The sequence below is a fragment of the Quercus lobata genome, chromosome 12 (assembly GCF_001633185.2).
Source record: "Quercus lobata isolate SW786 chromosome 12, ValleyOak3.0 Primary Assembly, whole genome shotgun sequence".
NCBI classification, from domain to species: domain Eukaryota; kingdom Viridiplantae; phylum Streptophyta; class Magnoliopsida; order Fagales; family Fagaceae; genus Quercus; species Quercus lobata.
The window spans coordinates 8,662,477-8,689,334 of NC_044915.1; the positions used below are offsets into that span (position 1 = coordinate 8,662,477).

At 34.0% G+C, this 26,858-nt stretch overlaps 1 protein-coding gene and 1 pseudogene across 1 annotated transcript; both read left to right on the forward strand.

Moving 5' to 3' along the window:
* The first annotated feature begins 6,781 nt into the window (after positions 1-6,781).
* On the forward strand, positions 6,782-19,106 carry LOC115970184 (annotated as a pseudogene).
* A 4,175-nt stretch (positions 19,107-23,281) lies between these two features.
* LOC115970084 (protein FIP2-like) lies at positions 23,282-24,896 on the forward strand. The gene has a single exon (XM_031089756.1). It carries the CDS (start codon positions 23,681-23,683, stop codon positions 24,782-24,784), a length of 1,104 nt encoding a protein of 367 aa, XP_030945616.1. The 5' UTR covers positions 23,282-23,680; the 3' UTR covers positions 24,785-24,896.
* The last annotated feature ends 1,962 nt before the right edge of the window (positions 24,897-26,858 follow it).

The window sequence follows — 26,858 nt, forward strand, 5'->3', positions numbered from 1 at the left end:
ACTAATAGCAAGATTGGATAGTATTGATGAAGTAACTAAATTAAAAACATATTGAAGTTAAGAATTTTAAAAAAAAAAAATGAAACTTAAATGACTAATTTGAAAATAAGTTAAAGTTGGAGGATGTAATTTGGAGTTTAAACTTAAATAAAAATAAATTTTCTTGATCATTAAATGGGATGTGGATGGGTAGAAAACTAGATATGTAATTGCATTTCATTGTTATTTTTTGTAAAGTTGTGATTTACAAATATGTATTCTGTTGGCTTTTATTCTGTGCTAAATTTGATTGTAATTTTATTCAATCTTTTGTACCTTGTATTTATTGTGGGAGTTGTTTGTAAGGGTTGTGTGATAGAGAAAGAGAGTGTGTGAAGACTCAAGCAATTGAAGCCAGAAGATTTCTCGCGAGTATCTCATGACTAAGCATCTCACGAAGTGAAGCATGTGCCTTGCACATGACTGGAATGCGAAGAGTTAGTACAGATGGAGACAATTGTGTTTTGCGAGTATCTCGCGGGTAAGGCTTTCCTACGAGACACCTGCGAAATATTCTGTTATGTCAAACTGTACTATCTGATACACACTTTCTGTACCCACACTATATATACCCACATTAAGGAGTGCTTCTGAGAGAAAACCCTAGCCAAACACCTTGAGAGTTAGAGATTATCATACCCATATATCTCTACATATAAGCTTGTGGATTTCCTTAACTCCTACCTCTCCATTTCCGTACCATTGAGAGGTTGATAGCCCAAACACTTACCACACCCTTTCAGAGTGTCAAGTGAGGTTTTGGTGCTGCTGGGAAGTATTGGAAGAAGCCAAGAATGGCAGATGCAACATGGAGCTTGTTGCAGGATCCAGATAGCTAGACAAGACACGGTTCCAAGAAGCCTTGTTGGAGTAGGAGCTTGAAGGGCTTAGGTACAACGGGTATATTAGGCTTGGAGGGTTTCTTGGTAACCCATGTATCCCAACTGATTTTCTAGTGGATCAATTACCGCTTGGAGGGCGGCGGAGAGGTTTTTCGCCGAGTTCTGAGGTTTCCTCTTCGATAACACACCAGCGTGTTATCTGTGTTTACTTTCTTCTTCCCTACTCTTTTGCATTTCATTTTACTGCTGTGATTATATGAATATGTGTTAGAGTAGCTTGTTTGTTTTTCCGCTCACATTTACATTATTCCGCACTTAGAATTAAGTTAGTGTAAAATCTATCGAGCCGTAACTTTTATTTAGAGGTCTAAACAGCTCTTGTGTTTTTAACACATTTTTGAGCTTTCATTTTTATCTAATTTGAGAAAAATTAATGGATGATGTAAAAATGACCTGGATATCATGATTGCTACACATTTGATAATTGCCATACACTTTGTCTGCAATTATGCAATCTACATCAAACAATTATTATATAGTCCAAAATTTTAAGATTATAACTTTCCAAGTTTTTTAAAGTTTCAAACAATAACTAAAAGACTTTGGAAGTTTTGAACAATAACCAAAGACTCGATGAGACGTTAACAAGTTTAAAGTCTTCTAATGTTGTCACTTGTTTTCATGATTAAAGGTATCTAGCATATCAATGACTTTAAAAGAGTTGCGATTATTTTCTCCCACACAAATTTTAAGAGATAAAGCTACTAATTAAACTTTTTTTACCAACTATTTCGGAAGACTCTATCTTCCCCATAAGTCCACTCTCCCCAGTCATGCTACTAATTAAACTTTTTTTTACTTGCTTTCTTTACAAATGTATGTATACTTATTTAGAAAAAGCTAGTCCATATTATGAAAGAGCAATCCAAACAGTCATGTATTAGTATTGTTTAAGTTGCACCAATCACATTCTTGTTACCAATTTATCATTGTTTTGCTACACACTTTATTACTCTAAAAAAAATGTAGTACAATTTATATTTTTAAAATTTTAGTAATAAGAGAATCAAAGACTAAGAAATAGAAATAACATTAGGTATATAAGAGAAAAAAAAAAAAGTGCTAATTATTGAAAATAGGAAAGATGATGTTGGCTACGCCCTTTTTTTAATAAGTGCTTACACTTTAGTAAAGTAAACTTCCCTTTAAACCAGTGGCATTTGGCATGTTCCTAAAAAGTAAAAACTGGTTTGTGCACAAACAATATCTAGAGTTTAAATCTCAGCTCCCCTAAAATTTTGCTCAAACAATCTGTCAAAATGTTCAAATCTTTCGCCTCTAGTAGTATATATCCATACTCAATGAACTCTCTATTTTTTCCCTATTCGCTGTGATTTGTGAATTCTTTGAGGCAGTGATTAATCACTCATTGCATCGAGAAGAAGATCGACCTTCCTCCTTCGGGCACATTATAAAAGATGTAAAGACTACAGTAAGAAGATTGACAAACTGCACCACTACGGTTACTCTCATGTGCGTAGATCAAGAAATGACGTTGCTTATGTATTAGCAAAAAAAAATTTTTTTTTTTTTTAAGAGAGTTTCAATCTATAGCGTCTGTTCCTGATGATAACTTGTAAGGTTGAATTTATTCAATTATGTGTTGGTTTTATTCCATGCCAAATTTGCTTGTAATTTAGCAATTAGATACCCTATATTTAGGTGGGATTTATGAAAGAGTAGTGTGTGAGAGAGTATGAAGAAAACTCAAGATGTGTGCACTTAAGAAGAGCCTCATGACTGGCAAGTCGTCAAAGGTGGCACACGTGTGAAGCATGCAGGGACGTTGAAGGGTCACGACAACTAGAGCACTACAGGACAAAACTTCCAGTATGGTTAGGTAGTTAGGTTGCGATTCAAACTCGCGACTCGTTCCAATCGTGAGGTTAAGTCACCAGAATGCCTTGTTTGATGAAAACTGACTTTTTGCATTCCTCATACACTCCACTATAAATACCCTTATACCTATGAAATGTTGAGAGCATCTAGAGAGAATTTTGAGAGAGAAACCCTAGAGAAAAACAAGATTGACTCATCCATAATCTTCATCATTTGATTCTCCAAATTCCTCTACTCTCACTCTCTCCATTGATATATCCTTGAGAGGTACATTTGCCAAACCCTTATCTCACCATACCCATATCAGTGAGAAGGTGTTTTGGTGTTTGGGAAGCAATTCAAAGAGGACCAATTTATTTGATTGATGCAATGAGCTTATTGCGGGATCCGGTAAGCTACAGAAGATAAGGTTCGACATAACCCTATTGGAGTAAGAAGCTTGGAGGGTTTAGGTGAATTGGGTAGATTAGGCTTAGAGGATCTTCTGCTATTCATGTATCCTAACTTTATTCTCTAGTAGATTATTGACTGCTTGGAGGACGGTAGAAAGGTTTTTTACTGAGTACTTTGGTTTCCTTTTCAATAACACATCACCGTATTATCTTTGTGTTTGCACCTCTCTTTCCTTTCTCTTTACCTTTTAATTGCTGTTGTGTTTGTAATTAATTATGGTTTAGAGTGTGTTACCAATTTGGATATAGCTTATATTTCATATTCCGCACATATACTGTTTGATTATAAGCTTATGTTGGTAATTTTGTAATTAGGGGTCTAAATGTTCATTGGTGTTTTACATGCTATTTGAACTTTCGTAACTCTTTATCATCAAACCAAGACACCAATTAGTTTTTTTGTGTAAGTGAAGATTGAACTCCAAATCTTTTATTTAACTACCTGAGACTTTACCAGTTGAGCGAAAAAAACTCGTAACAACTCCTTGAGTTTTTTGGTTGGGTTGGAATTAGTTCCACCAATGTTGACCTTGCTTATATATAATGAATAAGTTAGGTCTTAAATAAAATTACCAACTTGATTCTATATATATTATAAAAAACAAAAATTAAAAATCTCAAATGCAATGTCACTGTTAATCTGACAAATTTAAGCATTAATGCTTAAATTTGCTACCTCATGTATAGTTTCACTTTCAGGATTTGTTTGGATACCGTTTATTATTGAAAATTGAAAACTTATTGCTGAAAATACTGTAGCAAAATAATTTTTAAATATGTAAATAGTGCCATGAGACCCAATTTTAAAGTAAAATTTACGTTTTTCCGTACTTGCAGGTCCCGCGAACAGTGCACGGGACCCCAAAAAAAATGTCAAACACAGACGTCCCCTGTTTTCAGTGCAATCTAAACTCACACTCAATTTTATTCTTGGTTTTCTTTAGATGAAATGATGCAAGAATTATAGGCCAATAAACTAATACTTGTACATTTACACTTTTTTTAATCAATAAACCATCATCTTTAAGTCTATGCAGCCTTTTGAAATCAGGGTAGGTTTGGAAGTATATATCTCGGCTCTCTATTATTGGTTTTTATAAATCTAAAGGACGGAAGTCGTCCTTACATATATATTGCTCAAAAAAGTCCTCATATATAGAGTGATACTATATAGTTACGGACAAACTTATTTTTTTACATAAATAAATTTTTTTATTTTTTTTATTTTTTATAGATACGTTAACATAAATAATTGATTGGAGTCTACTTTTCTTTTTTAATATTATTTATTTACACTCATCATTTTATGGCTCTTTCAATCCCTCTATTTTGTGCCCATCCATTAGAGCCATTTCTTTTCTCTGGAACTTGTAGTCAACAAAACCCACTTTTTATTTGATTCAAAATTAATATGATAATTTTACCTAGGCTTCTTCAAACACAAATTTCTAACTCTACTCCTGAGTGGAACCTAAAAGCATTGCTATGGCCCCCTTTTTTTTTTTTTGTGCCAAATATTCAGTTTTTGCACGAAATTATTTTGTTATGTAGCCCCTTTTGGAACTTGAGTTTGCTAATTTCAAATTATAAGTGAAAATTGAGTTTAGTAAACTCAAGCTCCAAGCAATTTAGCTTCTCGCGTGGATTGTCTACTTAGAACTGGAGTTTGCTAAACTCGATTTTCAATTAAAGCTCAAGTTTAACAAACTTGAGTTCTAAAAGGGTTACATAACAAAATAGCTTTGAGTAGAGGCTTTTAGTAATATTTTTTGCAAAAACTAAATATTTGGCAAAAAATGCCCATAACCATCAATATTTTATTACTTCTTAAGAAGATCGAGGAACTTCGGAGTTTCAATTTTCATCCATAAAATTAGTGTTATATTTTAAAGAAAGTAATATGAAAAATGAAATAAATATAATAAAAAATATATATTTATTATTAGTTATTATGAATTTATTCTATATATTTATATTATTTTAAAATTAGGCAAAACTACACTATTGATCCCTAAAGTTTACCTGTTGAGCGCTTTTAGACCCTGAAGTTTCAATGGAACGCTACTAGTCTCTAAAGTTTTAAACCTAAACACAGTTGCTCACTTCACTAACTTCCATTAGTTTCTTTGCTTACTTGTTTTACGGAAGAATGAGTAGGCATATTTTTAATGATGTGACAACCCTGTCATATCAATTGCAATGTCTAAAAGTAAAATTGTTGCATTGTAACATAAGTGGTCGAATCAAAATTTGACACTTCATTTAAAACTACAACCCAGAACCAAGTCACCAAAATTCTAATGGAATCTTAAAATCTCTTTTCCTCTATGGTATTCCTTCTCTCTCTCTGTAAATTTTAGCCAAACATGAAACATCAGATAGATACGGTGAGACAAGGAGGACTCAAGACAGCAGCCACTTGATTTGGATCAAAGTCTCTGAAGACCTTTAGATCTTCAAAGAGAGGCAGCACACTCGAAGTCTTATAAGATCCTAAACTAAAACATTCACGAAGCCCAATTTTTAGCGTATAAATCCCAGGAAAGCAATGCTCAAAGAATTTACCTAGATTGTCATAGTTTTCTTGTTCAACTCAAGTTGAATTTTTGTGCAGAGATTAGACCAATGATCAAGTCAAATACCAAGACAAATTATATAATATTAAAAAAAAAAAAAGAGAAATCATTAAAAGTATGTCTACTCATTTTTCCATTAGACACATAAGCATAAAACTAACCGTAGTTTATGAAAAGACCAATTGTGTTTAATTTTGAAACTTTAGGGACTAATAATGCTCAATTAAAACTTTAAGGACTAAATGCGCTCAGCAAATAAATTTTAGGAACTAATAATGTAGTTTTGCCTAAAAATTATTTATAACATCACTAGTCCAACTATTGGTTTAACCTTATTGGAACCAAAGAACTGAAAACCAGTCATCTTTTTTGCTTTTTATTCTGTCCATTTTTTAATACCATATGCCTTTGGTTAACAGAGATCTTGGCCAGTCAGATCAGGTGCTGACAAGGTGACAATGAACGTAAGGTGCTTGCAAAGTCTGCTGGCCAGCCGGCACATCTGCACATCATCTTTCCCTAATAATTTTCTAAAGATGTATATATATATATATATATATATATATATATATATATAGAGGGTTTAACTCTACAAAAGTTACACATTTTTTTTAGAAATGCTACGTCTACAACATTTTTACAATAAATCACAGATGGTTAGTTGTTATTGATTCAAATTTGAAACTAACACTAAGATTATTTTTTTGCCAACAATAACAACCTTCCACTTAGGATTTATTGTAGAAATGTTGTAGACATATCATTTCTCTTATTTAAACAGTAGATTTTTAAGAAATCTAATGATTAGAAAATCTCTATAATCAATGTCATCTTTAAAATTAATTGCTTTCCATATTAGCTAACCTAATTAATTTGAAAGAATATTACATTATTTTCTTTTTAACTTTCTTTCTCTCTCTTAATCAATTTATCCCTAACCTTGCACAAAAGTATATTCTCAACGTTCTTGGGCATGGAGGCAGTTGTGCTGGACGAAAATTGTTAAAGCAGGTGTCAAATGTGTAGGTTGGACAAACTCATTTTAGCTGAATCGTTAGCAATAGAAAATAGTGCTACCTGAGATCATGCTTTAATAACTCCAGAAAACCAAGTATTCCGTCCTTTACCTGAGTGGTACTTTTGATTTTGCATTACGACTTATTATTAAAATGGTTATTTCTTACCCGCTGGTGCAGTAATTTAAATTTCTTTGCCAGGACTAATACATTGGGAGCATACTTAATTACACCGGCAATTGGCTCAAACTTTGTAATAGCAAAAATGCAAGGTTCAATTGTAGAATTGTATTGGTAGTCAATTTCTTTGATTTCAAGTTTTGGTATGGGTCATATAGTTTTGATGCATCTTGTGGTATTTGGTGGCTCTTCAGCTTAAGAGATAAACGCTTCAAGATTTTAGATTGGTGAATACTTTAATTTGTCACACTGATTGCAACTCGTCATTCATCATGCACAAGTTGGCACATTCACATGTTTTATAACTTGAGCTTTTTGCCAGACATTCGCATGCTGAGCATCTCATGATCAATGTAAGATTGGTGTACAGACGATGCAGTTTTTACACGATACATTGGGAGAATTTGCTATTGAAGAAAAATTAAGCTGGAGTTTGTGTGATACTACTTGATTCCTTAGAGATAACCGACTCATTATACATCTTGTAAACTATACATAACAAGCATGTAGTTGAACTCTGCAACTATTTGTTTGTTTTGAGAGGAAAATTATACAGCTTATGATTTTTAATGACACTATAGAGATTTTTCTACACACTATCAATTGTTGAAATGCAATGAGATGTCATGTATTGTGTCTAGTCTCGTTAAATCCTAACTTTTTAGTGTCAGATGGAAAATGTTCATGTTAATCTATATTACTTATTATGCTTCTAAATGTAGGTGGAAGAATAGTTTGATGCTACTATGTAATTTTTTTCTATTCAAGATTTATTTTATTTGTTCAATATGTAAATTCCAATTTAAGTAAGAGTCTAATAGTTTTAAAGGTCCAATTATAAGTATTCCAGGGTTAAAACAGTATTTAATATTGGATTTTTTTTTACAAATTATGGCCACTTTTGTATTCAGGGTAGAAATATAATTTCTGCAATTTTTGCAAATTAAGGGTTTGGTAGTTTAGTTGAGTCTAGAATTATCTTATGTTTTCTTTGAGTTCAAATTAGTTTTTACTACCTTATAAGGTTTATAGTTTGGTAATCTAATGAGGAGTTTGTTTACTAGTCAAAATAGGAGTCCTAGTTCTATTAGAAAAGGCAAGATCTCTATAAAGTGTGTCATTGTACTCAAACAAGGAGTTGATTAATAAAAATATTAAATTTTTTGAGTACAGAGGCATGTTGGTCTTATTGTTCTTTTTCTCTTATTGTTCTTTTTCTCTTACTGTTCATGTGAACTATTCACAGATTGTGGGTAGTCTGGGTAGATTTGATTTCAGTTTTTCTTCACCTCTTTGCAATCCTAAATCAAACTTTTTCCGTTCTCTATTTAAAGCCGTAGTCATTCTTGAACCCAAACTCTTCTTTCTAAAGCTTTAAGAACTTGATCCACAAATTCTCCTAAATCTTAGTCCACCACAAGAGCATATAGAGAGAATTCCCCAATTTGGTTTATTTCACTAACTTCCCACATGCTATACGTTCTTTGCCTGATTTTCTTCATGTTAATTTCTGAATTTTTTTATCATGCACAGACAAGAAAAATGTGATGTGAAATTACAGAAATCAATACTTGACATACATGATTTGGCACATTGAGGTTCTCTGTCTCTCTCTCTCATCTAGAAATGAATTACCCTGTGGTCTTTAACAAGAGTGACATACCCTATAAAATCCTTTATTATAGTTTGTGTCTGAAAAATGACTCAATGCCCTATGATGATTTAACTAGGTAGTCGGGATAAGCTATAGTCATTAATTTCTTAATGACAACTCAACTCATGTCTTCTAGTCTACTCATCTTTCCTTCTTTTCTTTTCTTTTTTCTTTTTTTTTTGCAAGTAATAAAATTTCTCTTATTGCAAAAATAAAAGTGGTTGAAATTTCTGTTTTCACCTCAGAGGTCTCTTGTTGCAGAGATGCAAGCAGGGCACTGTTATATATGTACCTTTAATTAGTCAATATACTGAGCAAGAAGTGTATGGAAAGTTATTTCCTGATGTGCATTATATGCTATGTCTGTCATCCATGATTTGGGTGATGCCCTTTCAAAGATATGTTGTTTGAATTTATTGCCTGCTGAGTATTTTTTTCGTTGCTGATATTTTCTCTATCCTGTGCAGGGAATTCATAATCAGGACTTCCGCCATCTGATGTTGAGAGGTCTGCGTATTTACTTTTTCTTTCCCCCTTTTATTTCATATGGACCATTTTACAAGCAGGTTATAATTATAAATTTAATTTACTTTGTAACATTTGTTGTTGTTGGAACATTTTAATATTAAATAATTAAAATGAGTAAATGTTATAAAATAAATGTAAAGATGTGGAGTGAATATGGAAGATGAAAAGTTGTGAAAAATGTTTAATCCCACATTGAAAAGGAGAGAGACTTTTTTATTCTTTTTAATTGTGGTGATTAATGGGCTAACATGAATTATCTCAGATATTGGGCTAGATACGTGCGCAAGGGGGAGGTGAAGAGTGGAGGTCAGCCCCTTGGATCCTCCTACTTGACAGTCCATTCAGAATAATTACCATATCCGTTGGTGAGTAAATGGCCCGAATTAATACTCCATTTTGGGCCTATTCATTCTTCAGAAACTCCTCATCTCACCATTAATAGTGTAACTCCAGCCCATCAGATTAATATCCAACAATTAATCTTGTAACACCCATTACATCAGAATAATTGGACCTAATTGGCAAGGAAGGGTGTTCTTTCTGGTGGAGCTTTGGGCTTGAACACTTTGTGCAGAGGTTGTTCTAGCCATACAACACTCGTTGGGCTGTTGTATCCTGGGGGAGACAAGTCAGAGAAGGTCTGCACCGGTTACAAGAGTTAGCCAACCAAGGGCTTGAATCTCCTTAAAGAGAGCGAGTGCCGCGCCTCAATCCAAATGAGAAACCAAATGAGCCTGTTGGAGATCTCAACAAGCCCTTTCGCTTTAAGGGAGCCCATTTTAAGAGGTGGAAAGGAAAGGTCATCTTCTACTTAAGTCTTCTCAAAGTCTCCTACATCCTCACTGACAAGAATCCGTCAAAAGTTCCTACCGATGAGATGAGTGAGGAAGAATATATTCTCCATCAAGAAAAAATAGATAAGTATACAAAAGATGAATATAATTGTCGCTCTTATCTATTGAATTGTCTTGCCGATCATTTCTATGATTATTATGATACAACTTACAATTCTGCTAAGAAAATTTGGAAGGCTTTACAAAGCAAGTATGATACCGAGGAGGCAGGTGCAAAGAAGTATGCTGCTAGTAGATTTTTCCGTTACCAAATGGTGGATGGAAAATCGGTGGTGGATCAAGCACAAGACTTCCAAATGATTGTGGCAGAATTGAGATCCGAAGGCATAAAGATTGGAGACAATTTGGTGGTAGCTGGCATAATTGATAAACTACCACAATCTTGGAGGGAGTTCCAAAAAACTTTGCGGCACAAACAGAAGGAGACATCCTTGGAGACTTTGATCACACGCATCCGTGTGGAGGAGGAGGCTAGAGGACAAGATGCACTCATGACACAAGAGAGCAATGGTAATTCCACCACAAAGGTAAACCTTATTTCATCCAATAATAATATGCCCAAAAATCATTTTCCTAGAAATGTTCAATTGAAGCCTAAAAAAAGAGCCTTTAAAAATAATAATAGACCTCAAGGAAGGGGAAACCCAAATAAAAATTACAATAAGAACCAAGGACCCCCTTCACAAGATCAATTTAATAGATCCTGTTTTGTCTGTGGCAAGAGTGGGCATATTGCTCGATTTTGCAAATTTCGGAAACGTGAATCTGTCCCGCAGGCTAACGTAACCGAAGAGCCTTTAGTGGCTATGATTACAGACATCAATATGGTGCAATATGTTGAAGGGTGGTGGGCAGATTCCGGTGCTAATAGGCACGTCTGCTATGACAAGAATTGGTTCAAATTGTACACTCCTTTTGAAGAAGAAAAAACTGTTATGCTTGGTGACTCTAGTAAAACCAAGGTTCTTGGGAGTGGAGAGGTTGAATTGAAATTCACTTCTGGACGTGTGCTAACATTGAAAGATGTACTTTACACTCCGTCCATGAGGAAGAATTTGATGTCAAGTTTTTTGCTTAACAAGGCTGGCTTCAAGCAAACTATGGAATCTGATAATTATGTAATCACAAAAAAGGGATTATTTGTGGGCAAGGGTTATGCTTGTGATGGAATGTTTAAATTGAATGTTGAGAATAATAAAGCATCTACCAGTTCAGTTTATATGCTTTCTTCTATTAATTTTTGGCATGCTCGTTTGTGTCATATAAATAGTAGATATGTGGGAATCATGAGTAGTTTAGGATTAATTCCAAGACTGTCAAAAGATTTTGAAAAATGTGAAACTTGTAGTCAAGCTAAGATTACAAAAAGGCCTCATAAAAATGTTGTAAGAAATACCGAATTGCTTGAGTTAATTCATTCCGATTTATGTGAATTTGAGGGAATTTTAACTCGTGGAGGAAATAGATATATTATCACTTTTATTGATGATTTCTCAAAATATACAACTATTTATTTGTTGAAAAATAAAAGTGATGCTTTTGAAAAATTTCAAGATTTTTTACAAGAAGTTGAAAATCAATTCGGTAGAAAAATAAAAAGAATAAGAAGTGATAGAGGCCGTGAGTATGAATCAAGTGCATTCAACTCATTTGCTCAGTCTTTGGGAATTATCCATGAAACTACTGCACCATATTCACCTGCTTCTAATGGTGTGGCTGAAAGAAAAAATAGAACTTTAATTGAGTTAACAAATGCCATGTTAATTGAATCTGGTGCACCTTTACATTTTTGGGGTGAAGCTATTTTAACTGCATGTCATGTTTTGAATAGGGTGCCACATAAAAAGTCACACACCACACCTTTTGAGATGTGGAAAGGACATAAGCCAAATTTGGGATATTTGAGAGTATGGGGTTGTCTTGCTTATGTAAGGCTTACTGACCCTAAAATGCCTAAATTAGGTATAAGAGCTACTACCTGTGCTTTTCTTGGTTATGCGATTAATAGTGCAGCCTATAGATTTTTTGATCTTGAAAACAAAATAATTTTTGAATCTGGTGATGCAATTTTTCATGAAGAAAAATTTCCTTTTAAATTGAAAAATAGTGGGGGTGAAGAAAATATTTTGTCACAACCTAGTTCTTCTACTTCACATTTTCAAAATCAAGAAAATTTTGAAATGGAACCTAGAAGGAGTAAAAGAGCTAGAGTTGAAAAGGATTTTGGTCCTGATTATTATGTTTTTAACATTGAGGAAAATCCCAAAAATTTAAAAGAGGCTTTAACATCACCTGATGCCATATTTTGGAAAGAGGCTGTAAATGATGAGATGGAATCTCTAATTTCTAATAGAACTTGGAAATTAGTAGATCTTCCACCGGGTTGTAAGACCATAGGTTGTAAATGGGTCCTTAGAAAAAAGTTGAAACCGGATGGGTCAATAGATAAGTTTAAAGCTAGACTTGTTGCAAAAGGCTTTAAACAAAAAGCTGATCTTGATTTCTTTGATACATTTTCTCCGGTAACAAGAATTACATCTATTAGATTGTTAATTGCCATTGCTGCAATTTTTGATTTGAAAATTCATCAAATGGATGTAAAAACTGCTTTTCTTAATGGGGACCTAGAGGAAGAGATTTATATGGACCAACCCGAAGGCTTTGTAGAGCCTGGCCAAGAAAGCAAGGTATGTAAGCTAACTAAATCCCTATATGGCTTGAAACAAGCACCTAAGCAGTGGCATGAAAAGTTTGATTCCTGCATGATTGAGAATGGTTATAAATCAAATGAATGTGATAAATGTATTTATTCTAAATCATGGAATAATTTACATGTTATTATTAGCCTCTATGTGGATGATATGTTAATTTTTGGCTCAAATATGCATGTTATAAATGAAACAAAAAATATGCTTAAAAGCCATTTTGATATGAAAGATCTTGGTGAGGCTAATTTTATTTTGGGCATGAAAATTACAAAAACATGTGATGGAATATATCTTGATCAATCACATTACGTTGAGAAAATATTGAGAAAATATAATTTTCATGATCACAAAAGTGTAGCTACTCCTTTTGATTCTAGTGTTCATTTATTTCCTGTGAATAATGATAATGAGATTTTTAATCAAAAGGATTATGCTAGTATCATTGGTAGTTTGCGTTATGCTACAGATTGTACTAGACCTGACATTGCATATGCAGTAGGAGTGCTTAGCAGATTTACTAGCAAACCTAGTAAAGATCATTGGCTAGCTATTGAGCGAGTTATGAAATATTTAATTGGTACCAAAAACTATGGCTTATTTTATAAAAAGTACCCTGCTGTGATTGAAGCTTTTAGTGATGCCGATTGGAATACTTTGTCAGGTGATTCTCTCTCTACCACTGGTTATATTTTTACCTTAGGTAGTGGTGCTATTTGTTGGAAATCTAAAAAGCAAACAATAATTGCTAATTCAACAATGGAAGCTGAATTAATAGCATTAGCTTCAGCTAGTGAAGAGGCAAATTGGCTCAGAGATTTGTTATATGAAATTCCCCTTTGGGAAAAGCCAATTCCACCTATATTAATTCATTGTGATAGCACTGCCACAATTGGTAGAGTTAAAAACCGTTACTACAACGGTAAATCCAGACCTATAAGAAGAAAGCACAGTACCGTGCGATCTTATTTGAGTAGTGGCATCATAACTGTGGATTATATTAAATCTAATGATAATCTTGCAGATCCATTTACCAAGGCCTTGGCAAAAGATAGAGTCTGGAATACATCGAGGGGGATGGGACTAAAGTCCATAGAATCATGAGCCATGTATGAGGATACCCAACCCAAGGACCAGAGATCCTGAGAATTGGGTTCAATGGGAAAAACGAATCATATGATGGTCGTAAGAAATGCACTATTTATTTTTTTTTAAATTATTTATTCTGTAAATAATTTTTTAATTGTTCATCCCTATGATGTAAGTGCATTTATCCTGTAATGTGGAGAGGTTGAGTAAAAAACTCTTAATGAAATTTGTAGCTCGTATGAGTGGGGTGTCAGAATTGCAGGAGCACCCTTGACAAATTTCACCTATGTGAGTGTGGGGGTGGGGCCGCTCCCTATGAGATTTGGACTTAATCTCAAATACACCCATGAAACTGGGATCAGCACATGGCCGTAAAGTGCTAGCTATAAAAGCTCATGTCAACACCTGGGTTGTTATGTGTAAGCAGTGATGTTTAATTTCCCTAAAGCAGTCCTAGTTCAAGTCGGAGACCACTACGACTCTGGAGTTGAGATCGCTGTTTTACTAAGTGAAGGTTCAATGCAGAGCACACCTTCATGATGCATAGTGACCCATCTTTGCCTGGTAATCTCTCTTTAACTAAAATTTAATATTAAAATGAGTGGGGGATTGTTGGAACATTTTAATATTAAATAATTAAAATGAGTAAATGTTATAAAATAAATGTAAAGATGTGGAGTGAATATGGAAGATGAAGAGTTGTGAAAAATGTTTAATCCCACATTGAAAAGGAGAGAGACTTTTTTATTCTTTTTAATTGTGGTGATTAATGGGCTAACATGAATTGTCTCAGATATTGGGCTAGATACGTGCGCAAGGGGGAGGTGAAGAGTGGAGGTATCAAAAATGGAAATGAATCAGCCCCTTGGATCCTCCTACTTGACAGTCCATTCAGAATAATTACCATATCCGTTGGTGAGTAAATGGCCCGAATTAATACTCCATTTTTATTATGGACAATGAAGAGCCATTAACCCACTTAATGGACTATCCGTTTGTGTATTATTTCCATTATTATTGTGTTTGCACCAACAGTTGTTTATCCCTCTAGGTTCATATTTGTGGTTCAAGGTCCTGTGACTCTCACCAATGTTTCTGGTGATAGCCATGAACTGATAGTAAGAAATTTTATCGATATTTAATTTTAATTATGTATTATTTTTTTTATAGCATTAAGGTTAAGTAACTCATTATGAAATATATCATATACTTTTCAACTATTCCTATTTTGATAATTATTATGTTTGCTTTATTCATTATTAAATTATTACACATTAATTGCTATCAAATTCTAATACTATTATGCAAATTAAATGCCTTGACTTTTATGATTTATCTACACGGCATATGTGTAATATGTTTTGCATCACTTCCTTATGTTCATGAACATTCACAACTTTATTTTTTTATTTTAAATTTTATCAAAAAGAATTTCGTTGTTGTTTTGGTGTATAATGTAATTCATACGCCATTCAGAATCTTGTATGGTTTTGGTTATGCTTGCTTATCATTATGATCAATCATTCTTTTATGTTTCCAAGCATTTTCAAACATTTAAACTATGTTATGTTTGCAAACACAAAGTTTAACCATGATCCTATGATTTTTTTTTTTTTTTTTTTTTTTTTTTTTTTTTTTTTTTTAATTCGAAAGTTACAACAGGGGAGGGAGGGGTTCAAAACCCTGTTGGCAACCACAATCCTAGGAAGTTGAGTTGATCAAAAAGAGAAATTGTAAAACAGAATGGAAGACAAACAGAAAGAGAACAGAAGCAATGACTTAGGAAACTGATTAAGAGTGAGATGGTACTGATTTGTGTGGTTGAGAACATGGTTGAACTTACCAATATCCTACGCTGTAAAATATGTTGTTTGCCCTACCTTGGTAATTGGTATGCCCTTTTTTTTAGGATAAATCCTACCCTGGTATGCCATTAGGAGCTTCTTTTAAAGAGTACTTAGTTGAGCTTACCACTTATTATTTATCATTAATTACCATCCCAACTAGTGTGACAAACTGGATTGAGAGATTACAACAGAATTTCTTGTGGGGTGGCTTGGGAGATGAATCCAGACATCATGTAGTGGGATGGGATACATTTTTTTCTCGTTTTGCTCATGGAGGATTGGGCATTAGAGAAGCTTGCCTTTTTGTAACCAAAATCTACTAGGTAAGTGTCTCTGGCACTTTGGGGTAGGAAACATGCTTTTGAAGGTGTGTAGTAGCGTTGAAGTATGGTGTGGAATGGGGTGGTTGGAGTACGAAACCTATTTGAGGACCTGATCAGGGATGTGGTTTGTGGATGAGAATCAGCTTTTTCAAACATTACACTCATTTTAATGTAGGCATTGGTAGTTAGATTCGATTTTGGCATAACTGTTGGTGTGGAGATCAACCTTTGAGGGTGGTTTTTCTTGTCTTGTATAACTGTGCAACAGAAAGAGACAGGTCTTTAGAGTCTTTGTTGGTGTGACAGATCAAGGAGGAGCTAGGATGTCACATTTCTTTGGGGCTTTAATGATCAGGAGTTAGAGTTGGTAGCCTCATTTCTTATTCTTATTGACTCTAATACACCTTTAGAGAGGGTTATGATGAAATCAGGTGGAGGTTATAGAGGAGTGGGAAATTCAATGTTGTTATTTCTATACTGCTTTTGGGGGCTCTTGTGTTGTACTCTTCCCTGAGGCATCTGTAGTGTTAGGGCCCCACAACGGGTTTCCTTCTTTGTCGGGATGGCATTATGGGGGGAAGATTCTTACTTTTGAGAATCTCATTAAGCAAGTTATACACTAGCAAGTTGATGTTGCATGTGCTAGTATAGCGAGGAGATGGTGGATCATCTATTGTTACATTGTACTTCTGCTATTGAGTTGTGAAGCTTTCTTTTTGATCCTTTGGTATTCAATGGGTGTTACTAGAATAGGTCATCAATCTTGTGTTTAGATGAAGAAACTAGGTTGGTAAGAATTCATTAGATATTTGGAACTTAGTTCCGTTATGCTTGATGTGAACTATAGGGAACCAATCATTAACGATGTTAACTAGTTCTTTACGTGATTGGTCTCGCACAATACATAGTGGTTCACTAAAAGTTCTTCTATCGTTGTGTTTATAGATTTGTTGTCTTTTTGTATGTACTTTTCCCATGGTAATTATTTAGGCTTCTTTTTGTCCATTGTTAGTTTTTTTTCAATGAATTTAGCATTACCTATTAAAAAGTAGTATGCTATTATACTTCAATATGAAGGCAGTTTACAGTTTGCTTGAATAATAAAATTTAGGCCAAAATGCAAAACTCACCTTCTAAGCTTGGTGCTAATTCCTGTTAATCATAGGTGCGGATTCCTTGTTTTAGTTTCTCTTGCTTGGTGCTGATTCCAAACAAGCCTAAGAGCTGATTCTTAGGTTATTTTTATTTTTCTGTTTTTCAATTTTGGTGTTGCATCAGTTTTGGTTTAGTCCTGCATCAGTATGTACGTACGTAAAAGAAGTTGTTTGGGTTATTTGGCTTTGTTTGTATCATAGCATCAAATGTTTTTGTGATTTGGTTGATGTTTTGCATGAGGTGTACAGTGAGACTATTAGGGATCATTGATAAAGGATGGGAGAAAGTATATTGCCATTTTTTATATCAAACAAAGAAAATCTAATGCCATTTTTACTTAATGTATATAAAAATTTAAAAAAGAAGAAGTTAAATCTATTGCCATTTCTCTTTAAAATGCAGTTTGATTCATATGCTTATCTACCTCCTAATTTTCAACATTAACTCAAGTGAGACGCATCTGCTACTCTTGCCAATCTTGTGGTATTTGAGAGAAGGTATGTGTCCCATTGCGATATATATAATTGATTGGATGGGTTGCAATCTCTTCCGGACCTTTCATTTTCATTGCATGCTTAAAATGAGAATTCACTCAGGGTACCTTGAAATGCCCATTAAAGCTACTGAAAATTTCGTTTTATGAGTTATGAGTTACTCCAATATCGAAACATTATTTACACCAAAAATATTTAGGTATATGAGGTAATCCTTAATACATTTTATATTCAACTGTCATGTTTACTTTTAGGTATGCCTCTCTGGAAAAGTATGTCACTGAGCAGATTGTCAGTTCAACAAAAAAACAGCCACTCCTTGAACTCCAGGAGAATTAAGTTTTGGATTTTTTGTTATTATGTTCTTAGTATTTCAGAAAGGTTGGAACTTGAAAGTCCTGTTTTCTTGTATAAATCCATCATTGGTTGCATAGGAGCTGTTCCTTGATTTGTATTGATGAGAAAAAAGCCTCCTTTATATATTTCTAATTTTTCCTGGCTCTTGGAATCCATACATTACAAATACTCAATTGTATATAGCCAATTTATATGTGATTTCTGGGAACTATTTCTTTTTATTTCATTTAGATTTGTATTTTGGTGATAAGTTTAATCGCTGTTATTAACTTTTTGTGTTCTAACTTCTTTACATGGTATCAGATCTTTGAAATTAGGAAGCTTCTCCCCACATCTTTGCCATATGACTTCAATATCCATGTAAGCTTTAATCAATTTGTTTGAGGCCATTCCCGGTTTTCTTGGTCATGTCATTCTTTTCAGTAATTTACCATATACCATGCCTGCAGATCATGGATTTTCAACCTGGAGAATATCTTAATGTGAAGGTATTCTTCTCTTTCTTGATGGTAAAACCCTTACATTGAGTTTCTGGAAACTGCTCCTTGAACCTTAATGTAGGTTTGGATATGTGACATATAAATCGTAATATCAGTCAAAGTAATTTCTAATTTGAGTTCCTTAACTTACATCGAAGCAAAAGTTTGGTGAGCCTAAAAAAGTAATTAATTTAATGAATCTTTAGAGCCTTGCATAATTCACATCCTGACCAATATAATTTTTTTTCAAAAAATAAATTTGATTGATTTTCTCTAGTGTAGGTTATGTTAAATAATTATTGAAGTACCGAATAGTTATGATAGTTATTTTAGTCTCCAGCTTCTCTAGGATGCTTTGCTCCTAATGTTACGAGGGATTCAGTAAATTATATCTTTTATCTATTTGCTTTTACAGGAGGTGCATTACAATCAGCGTGGTATGTTGCTTTTAGAGGGACAGTGCATTTATCGTTTGGGTGATAGCTGGTAAGAGTTTTTAAGAGCTGAGAGTGTGTTATGATGCAATATTTTTCCTGCTGATGTCGCCTGAAATGGACAACAATTATTTGATGATATTGTAGACTAATGTGAAAATAGTTAGTAGGAAATGGGAGTGTACTTAGGATTACCTGGTATTTTGTACCTCTCAATTGACCTATAGTTCTTGATTATATATTTGTATAGTATCTTCTTTATTTAATTAAGATATTTGCATTATCCAACAAGATGAAATAATTATCTTAAATAATTAAAGAAATTGGCACTATCCTCTTGGAATTGTCCAATGCCTAGTCTACCAACTAAAATTCAATCTAATAGGAATTAATTTTCAATTAATTTTTAGTTAATTTTTTAACGACCAATCAAAGGTAATGACTAAAGTAGACTTTGGTCCTTAAAGTTTAAGTTTGCTTTCATTTTAGCCCTTTACATTTCAAAATTTTTCTTTTTATTTGATTTCATTTTCATATTGACCCTCACATCTATTTCTATTAGTAATCTGACCTTTAAGTGACATATAAGTGATATCTATTAAACCACCTCACCCATTTAATGTCAGGTATTATGTAATCATTAACAAAAATAGACAACATGATCCATATGTAAACGAGATTAGGGATGGCAATGGGGCGGGGCGGGGCCGAAGGATGGGGTCTTCGTCCCCGCCCCGCATGGTTTTATCTTGCCCCATCCCCGCCCCGCCCCGCATGACGGGGAATACTTTCTCACCCCATCCCCGTCCCTTGGGGCCCCACGAAGCCCCGCCCCACCCCGTAACACTCTACTTTTTGTTAATTTACCCTACAACTAGTACAATTTTTTTAATAAAACCTATTTCATTAATAAAAATATACTTGAAATTACAACTAAATTTATCTCATCAAATCAAATCAATTTTTAGAAAAAATTGAATAATATATCCAAGTGTTTATCAAGACAATCATTAAAAAATAAAAATAAATAAAAATCTCATAGTATAACACAACAAAATAAAGGTAGAGAATCACATTGGGTAGAATAAAATATGCTAATATTAATATGTTTGTTTAAATAGTAGAGTTTTAGAGCATGAAAATTTTACAATTATAACTTTTAGTAACGCGGGGCGGGGTGGGGATGGGGAGGGGCGGGGCGGGGTGGGTCTAAAAAGCCTAAACCCATCCCCGCCCCGCCCCGTGGTGCGGGGCTAAAATCTTGCCCCATCCCCGCCCCACCGCCTTTGCGGGGCGGGGAAAACCCGCGTGGGGCGAAGCGGGGAGGGGCGGGTTAAGCGGGGCGGGGAAAAATTGCCATCCCTAAACGAGATCAAACCAAAATGGGAAATTTTTGAAATGTAGAGCACTAAAAGTAAATATAAATAAAAACCCAGAACTTTAAGTGCCAAAAGTGTACTTTGGTAAAAATTAATCTAAGATCATGGTAATCATGCATATTTATAATAAGACTATATCTTGACCAATCAAAATTAAGCTTTCTTCACCAACACGTATTCTTGGCGTGATGGTCACTCCACAAATACTAAGTTCTTGTGGGGTAGGGGGCAGGAGTCGAGGTTTTAAGTCTTAAGAGGGAAATTTCATAGACATATACATTTAGATTAGATTATAGTAAAATTTTTATCTTGTTTCAAAAAAAAAAAAAATTAAGCTTTCATCAAACCATGGTCAAAGCATTGTTTTATACATAGAAAAAGACCAATTTATCCTTGATTACATCTTGAACACATGTAATGTGAATTTTAAGTTCAAGCTCAATTATGGATTTTTTTTTTTTTAATCCATGTTAATTATCATTTTCCCTTAGTTCTAAAAAGATTGAAAAATGTGGATTCTAATGTTTTCTATACTAGGACGTCTAAAGTAAGATTTTCCCTAGATTTTTAGAACTGCGACGATCCTTGCCTTTGGTTCCCTGAGTAATCCCTTCTCCTATTTTTCTTGGGACTGGGCAAGGGCCATGCGGTTTGGCCTTCTCATCTGGTTGCATTGCTTCTTAGAGTCTAAACTTTAGATTTGGCAGAAGTAACCTTTTGACTTGTGCATCCTACAATGGCTGGGCTCTTGATCGCATCTCTTGATAGTCAACGTTATAGCTTAACCACTACTACTTCCACTAGGGTGGGAAAATCTAATAATATGTATCTTTGTTATGCTGAAAGCCACTAAGCTAGTAGAGCTTGGTGTATACGGGGGCGGCTTGATGCATTTGGGGGCCTAAAGCAAAAATTGATCATCTTGTTTTAAATGCAAAATTACTACTAATTAATATGAACTACGTAAAAAAAAAAAAAAAAATTTATAGATAGAAAAAATTTGGCAAAATTTGTCATACTTGTTGATGATGTAGATTGATAGTAGTAAGTAAATTGATCATCTTGTTTTAAATGCAAAATTACTACTAATTAACATGAACTACGTAAAAAAAAAAAAAAAAAATTTATAGACAGAAAAAATTTGACAAAATTTGTCATACTTGTTGATGATGTAGATTGATAGTAGTAAGTAAAAGAGTGGTGTTAGTGGTAGACTTAGATAAAAGCTAGTAAAAGCTTGCTAACTAAACTCTTATTTTTTTTAGAAGTGCAACATTCACAATATTTTTTACAACAAATCCTAGGTTTTAAATTGCTTTTTGTTTTCTATTTGAAAATATCACTATAATTATTTTTTTGCCATCAATAACAGGCTGTAACAACCTGCTACTTAGCATTAGTTGTAAAAGTGTTGTGAAAAATATTGTAAACGTTGCATTTTTCTCTATTTTTTATTTGTTTTTCATTTGGTAAAAAAAATATTATTTTATTTATTGATAATAAATAACCTTATTGTTTAAAATTTGGGGGCCTTTTTTTTACTTGGAACCTTAGGCAACCGCATTTCTTGCTCCATCATTCAGCCGGCCCTGGGTGTATACCATTGTTGGCGATCACCTCCACGATGTCTTTGACATGGAGCGAGGGTCCTATAGCATTCTTGTTGTTAGGACTCCTAAATTATGAATGCAGGGCTACCCCTAGAAGGAGATTTTTTTATAAAACGTTTGATTGACTATTCCCACATACAACACTATTGTAAAGGGTACATACTTTCTCTATTTTGAGGGGTATTTGTAGGCACTGGTGGCTCTACTTGTATGTGACCGGCTCTACTTATATGTGAGTGTGGTCCTAGGACCACCCTCACTTGTCAAAAAAAAAAAAAATTATATATGCCAAAAAAAAAATTATATAAAAATTTATTTTAAATTAATATGTTCTGGAACCACCTTGACTTGAAAATATTGTGTATATATACTTCAAAAAAATATATTATTTACTAAATTAACCTATTTTGATAACCCTAATAAAAATGTTGAACACTTTTACTTGAAACTCATAAGAATTTGATTTCAATAAATATAAGAATAATACTACATCCACAGCATTTTCATAATAAATTTTATATAGTAAGCTATTACTAATTCTAATTTGGGTTCAATATTGACATGTTTTATCCACCAGTAATAGGCTAACAACTTGTTGCACAAGATTTGTTATGAAATTGTTGTGGTCACTTTATTATTTTCATATTAGCATTTTCAATTTGTACTTTATCTTTTATTAGTCTTTTTTTTTTTTTCCTTATTCTCTTTGTTAATACAAAAAATTGTAATATTTCATGTATTTGAGTTTTTTTTTTTTTTTTTTGGTGACGTTAATATATTCAAATTGTCTTTTTATTAAATTATGTATAATTTAAGTTTCTTAGTGACCACCCTAAAAATAATTCCAAAAGCCGCCACTATTTGTAGGGTTCCCCTAATGAAGGTTGGCAGGTTTTTACCCATATAGTAAGGCAAAGAGTTTGATAACACGCCAACCTTTGAAAGGGAGAGAGTATTTCATAAAATAGTCTCATAAGACTCACAATAGGAGGGCCTGCACATGTGAAACACATACATTTTGTAAAAGACAAGTATCATAAAATACTTTTTTTTTTTCAAATTGATGGAAGGGACGTGATTCAAATATAGCTCTTTTCCATAGTTGCCTTTAAAATTGTCTATTTTGAATAGTTGAATTTATTTTGGACCTCAACATGAAAAATTAGAAGAGTAATATTACCACCATAAATTATTTTAATAAACTTTTACAAATTATTAATGGATTAAATTCTTAATAATTATCACATAGACCTACCAAATAACATTACCTTTTTACTTACTAATTATTATTCACTATATCATTAATTTGTACAAAAATTTATAAAATTGCGTGTGAATTAAGTATTGTCCAAATAAGGAAAAGAGTGAAAAGTTTATCAACGGTCTACATGGCCCACTCTCAATTCAGGTATGGCCTACACTACAGCCCATCAAATACAACCACCAATCTTACTTTTTCTCAACCCACATGACACCATCACCACCACGATAGCCGACCAATAAGGCAACAACATCAAGAACGAAGGATCAACAACATTCAACAACACACATGGCATCCGTACAATGAATGCAACTCGTGGGGCTCCCAACCCCATTAGTCAGCGGGTGGTGAGTGATGAATTCAGCTGCCAACTCTACTACTCTCTTCTCTATTTTGCGCGCACTCTAGCATCACTCCAAGACTCACCCACCACCACCACCACCACCGACGACTTTCTTCCTTTAAAACTACTCCACAAGACCCTGCCCTACCACAACCACCACCATCATGTCCGCCCCACGCAGGATCCCACCACCATGCTGGACCGACGACGAAACCATAGCTCTAATCTCATCCTTCAACGACAAGTGGCTCAGCCGCAGTGGCAGCCGCGGCAGCCTCAGCGCCTCCGAATGGGAAGCCGTGGCTACCGATGTCACTTCCAAATCCTCCACCCAGTGCCGCCACAAGATGGAGAAGCTCCGCAAACGCTACCGTTCCGAAAAGCAAAAGCACAATCATCACTCTTTCGTCTCTTCCTGGGTCCTCTTCCCTCTCTTGGACGATATAGAAGCTCGCTCTTCCTCTTCTTTTTCTTCTTTTCCGTCTCCGGTGCCACCCAAGAAGAAGAAAATTGCTCAGACTAATGATAATTCTGACTCTGTTCCTGGTTTTGGAAATGGGATTTCTATTAAAACCCTTTCTGATAGGAATTCGATTTCTCAGGCTTTGACGGCCAAAAGCTTTTCCAAAGTTGGTGGTAGTTTCAATGCTGATCGTGAATTTTACCGCAAATCGAGAGGTGGGTCTGGCGTAGAAAGCTTAGTTGGTCAAAATTTGGTGGCGCCTCAGGAGATTCGGTCGAGAAGCTATAGCACCGTTACGGATAGTTGTAGTTCTAAGCCTGATTTTGATGAAAATGTTGGTGGGTTTCCTGTGAGAACCTTGGGTGAAAGGAATTTGGTGCCCCCGGGGTTTGAGCAGAAGAATAATCCTGTTAAATTAGGTGAGAAGTTTAGTCCGGAGTTTAAATACAAGCATAAGATGGACTATGCCATTGACAAAAGAGGTGGGAATTCTGTGAATTCGAGAATTAGTCCGAAGAATTTGAATTTTGAATTCAAGGATAGGAATGTGGTTCGGAAGAAGAGGGAGGTGGTGGGTTCGTTTACGGCAGTGGTTTCGGCGATTAAGATGTTGGGGGAGGAGTATGTGAAGGTGGAGACGATGAAGATGGAAATGGCTATGGAGATTGAGAAAATGAGGATGGAGATGGAGTTGAAGCGCAATGAGGTGATACTCGAGTCACATAAACTTGCTGTGGAAGCCTTTCTGAATGCAATGTTTGATAGGAAAAAGAAGAAAGTGAAGGTGGTTTCAGTTGATTCTTAGATGGAAGTGAAGTTACAGTTCTACTTGGAATTTGCAAATTAAGGAATGTTCCTTTTATGTACCTACCCTGGTGAATGACTAGGAAACTTTTTTCCGTAGGATGGAACTTTCACATGCTGCGGGTTTTAGTTTTGTAAGTTGATTTTAACCTTTTGACTTTCTTTTCTTCATATAGTATATTCGAGGTTCAAAGATAAATAAATTATGTGAGTTGATTCACGAAGAATCATTGCGTATGTTTTTTGTGCTGTGCGTTTCCTTAAGCTTTTTACTCTTTACTTTCTGGTGGTTGAATTTGCAGAACTATAGGTTAGTTTAGCTCTTGAATGATGGCTTTAATTGTTAGTGACAATGAACTACTTCAGGGTTGCTAGGCTAAAAAATTTATACAACTATACTTTGAACTTGTTTAATTTGGGCTTTTTGATGGAAGAGGTGACATGAAAGTTCATAATATTAGTTAAAAGGATATTTATTCTGAAATAGTTCAGCTAATTTTGAAAGACTTCCAAGAGGTTTGGTTATATTTAGAAACAAAATTTGATGTAAAAACAGAGGATTGGAGATGTCATTATTGTCTTCTTTGACATGAGCCTTTCTAAATGGCATTTCAAACCAAAGTTGCCATGGTCATCACCACCACCGACCTCCTTCCTTCATGTTTCAATTAACTGTTCTGGGTTTCAATGATTTGGGAATTGAGCTTCAGACATTGTATCTAGAAACATGACAACTGCATTTTTCCAACAAGGTATCACCTTTTGGACCTCGATGGCTTCCCTTTTCAGTTACGATAGAGTTTCATCTTCCATCACAAAACTCATAAATCCGGCATTTTCATGCTGGGTAGAGGCATTGCATTGTTCAATCAATCAGGCCTACTATGGGGAAGCTCAGACAATTGGCTGCCTTGTATAAAAGAAAAGATGGCATTTGTGGTTGCACCCAAACTTTGAACTGGTTTAAACTTCACTGCTTTTTGTCAAAATCTGGCAAAGTAGGATGATGAGTTATAGGTCTTATATGGCTTTAAAGGTGAGCTGAATCCATAAAAATGGATACACTTTGATATTATAAATCTAAAGATATATTTAGAGTTTGTTTAAGAACAACTTATTTAGCTGAAATTAAAAATATTTTGCTGAAAGTGTATTAAAAAAAAAAAGTTAAAAGCTAATTGAATAGTACAATGGGATCTATGAATAGTACCAAAAAGTGTAATGGAACCCATAAAAAGTACCAAAAAATGCAATGAAACTCATGAATACCACCAAAAAGAAACTACAAAATCAAATAAGCTTCAATTTTCATAATTTCCTAAGCGGTCTCTTAGTATCACGTAAAATGAAGGGGCACTATGTACAATGGTAAATATAAAAAATAAAACTTAATCATAAAATAGACTCTCCTCAAGTTTTACACATTATCAAAACAATTCTTATAGCTAGCCTCCAATAAGTTCTAATTATATGGAATATCTAGTACACAATAACAAGAGCTCTATCCTTCTCAAAATTAAAAATAATAAATAACAATAAGGTTTATCTTAAATGATATTTCCACTCTTTCGAAGAAAATTCACCGTATATATAAGGTCAAGATCAAGTTACACATAGTTTAACTTTAAACAATATTATACTATCAAATAACTTTTATTGAATTTATATTTTGAAAATCACATTGTTAAATTACATATTCTCTATGTTCTTCAGTCCAATAGGCATTTTGTGCCAGTCAGGTTAATTTACAAATCAATCTATAAACTCATTTTTATGTACAATTTTAAAATACAAAAACTTGAAAATTAAATAATTTATAGATAATATAGTTAATGATTTCTCATCATTCTAAAATTTTGCAAGCATAGAGGGTATAAAAAGATCCAATAGTGTATTGTCAAAATTTGTATTCAATAAAAAAATATTGAGTGGTATAACATTGTTTAAAATTACACTACTTGAACATGCGTTCAAAAGTGTACTCTACCCATCGCAATTTTATTAGGATCATGAATGGAGTTGTTGTCATAATCTTTTGTAAGATTATTGAGTTGTTTATGAATGGTTTGGGTTCG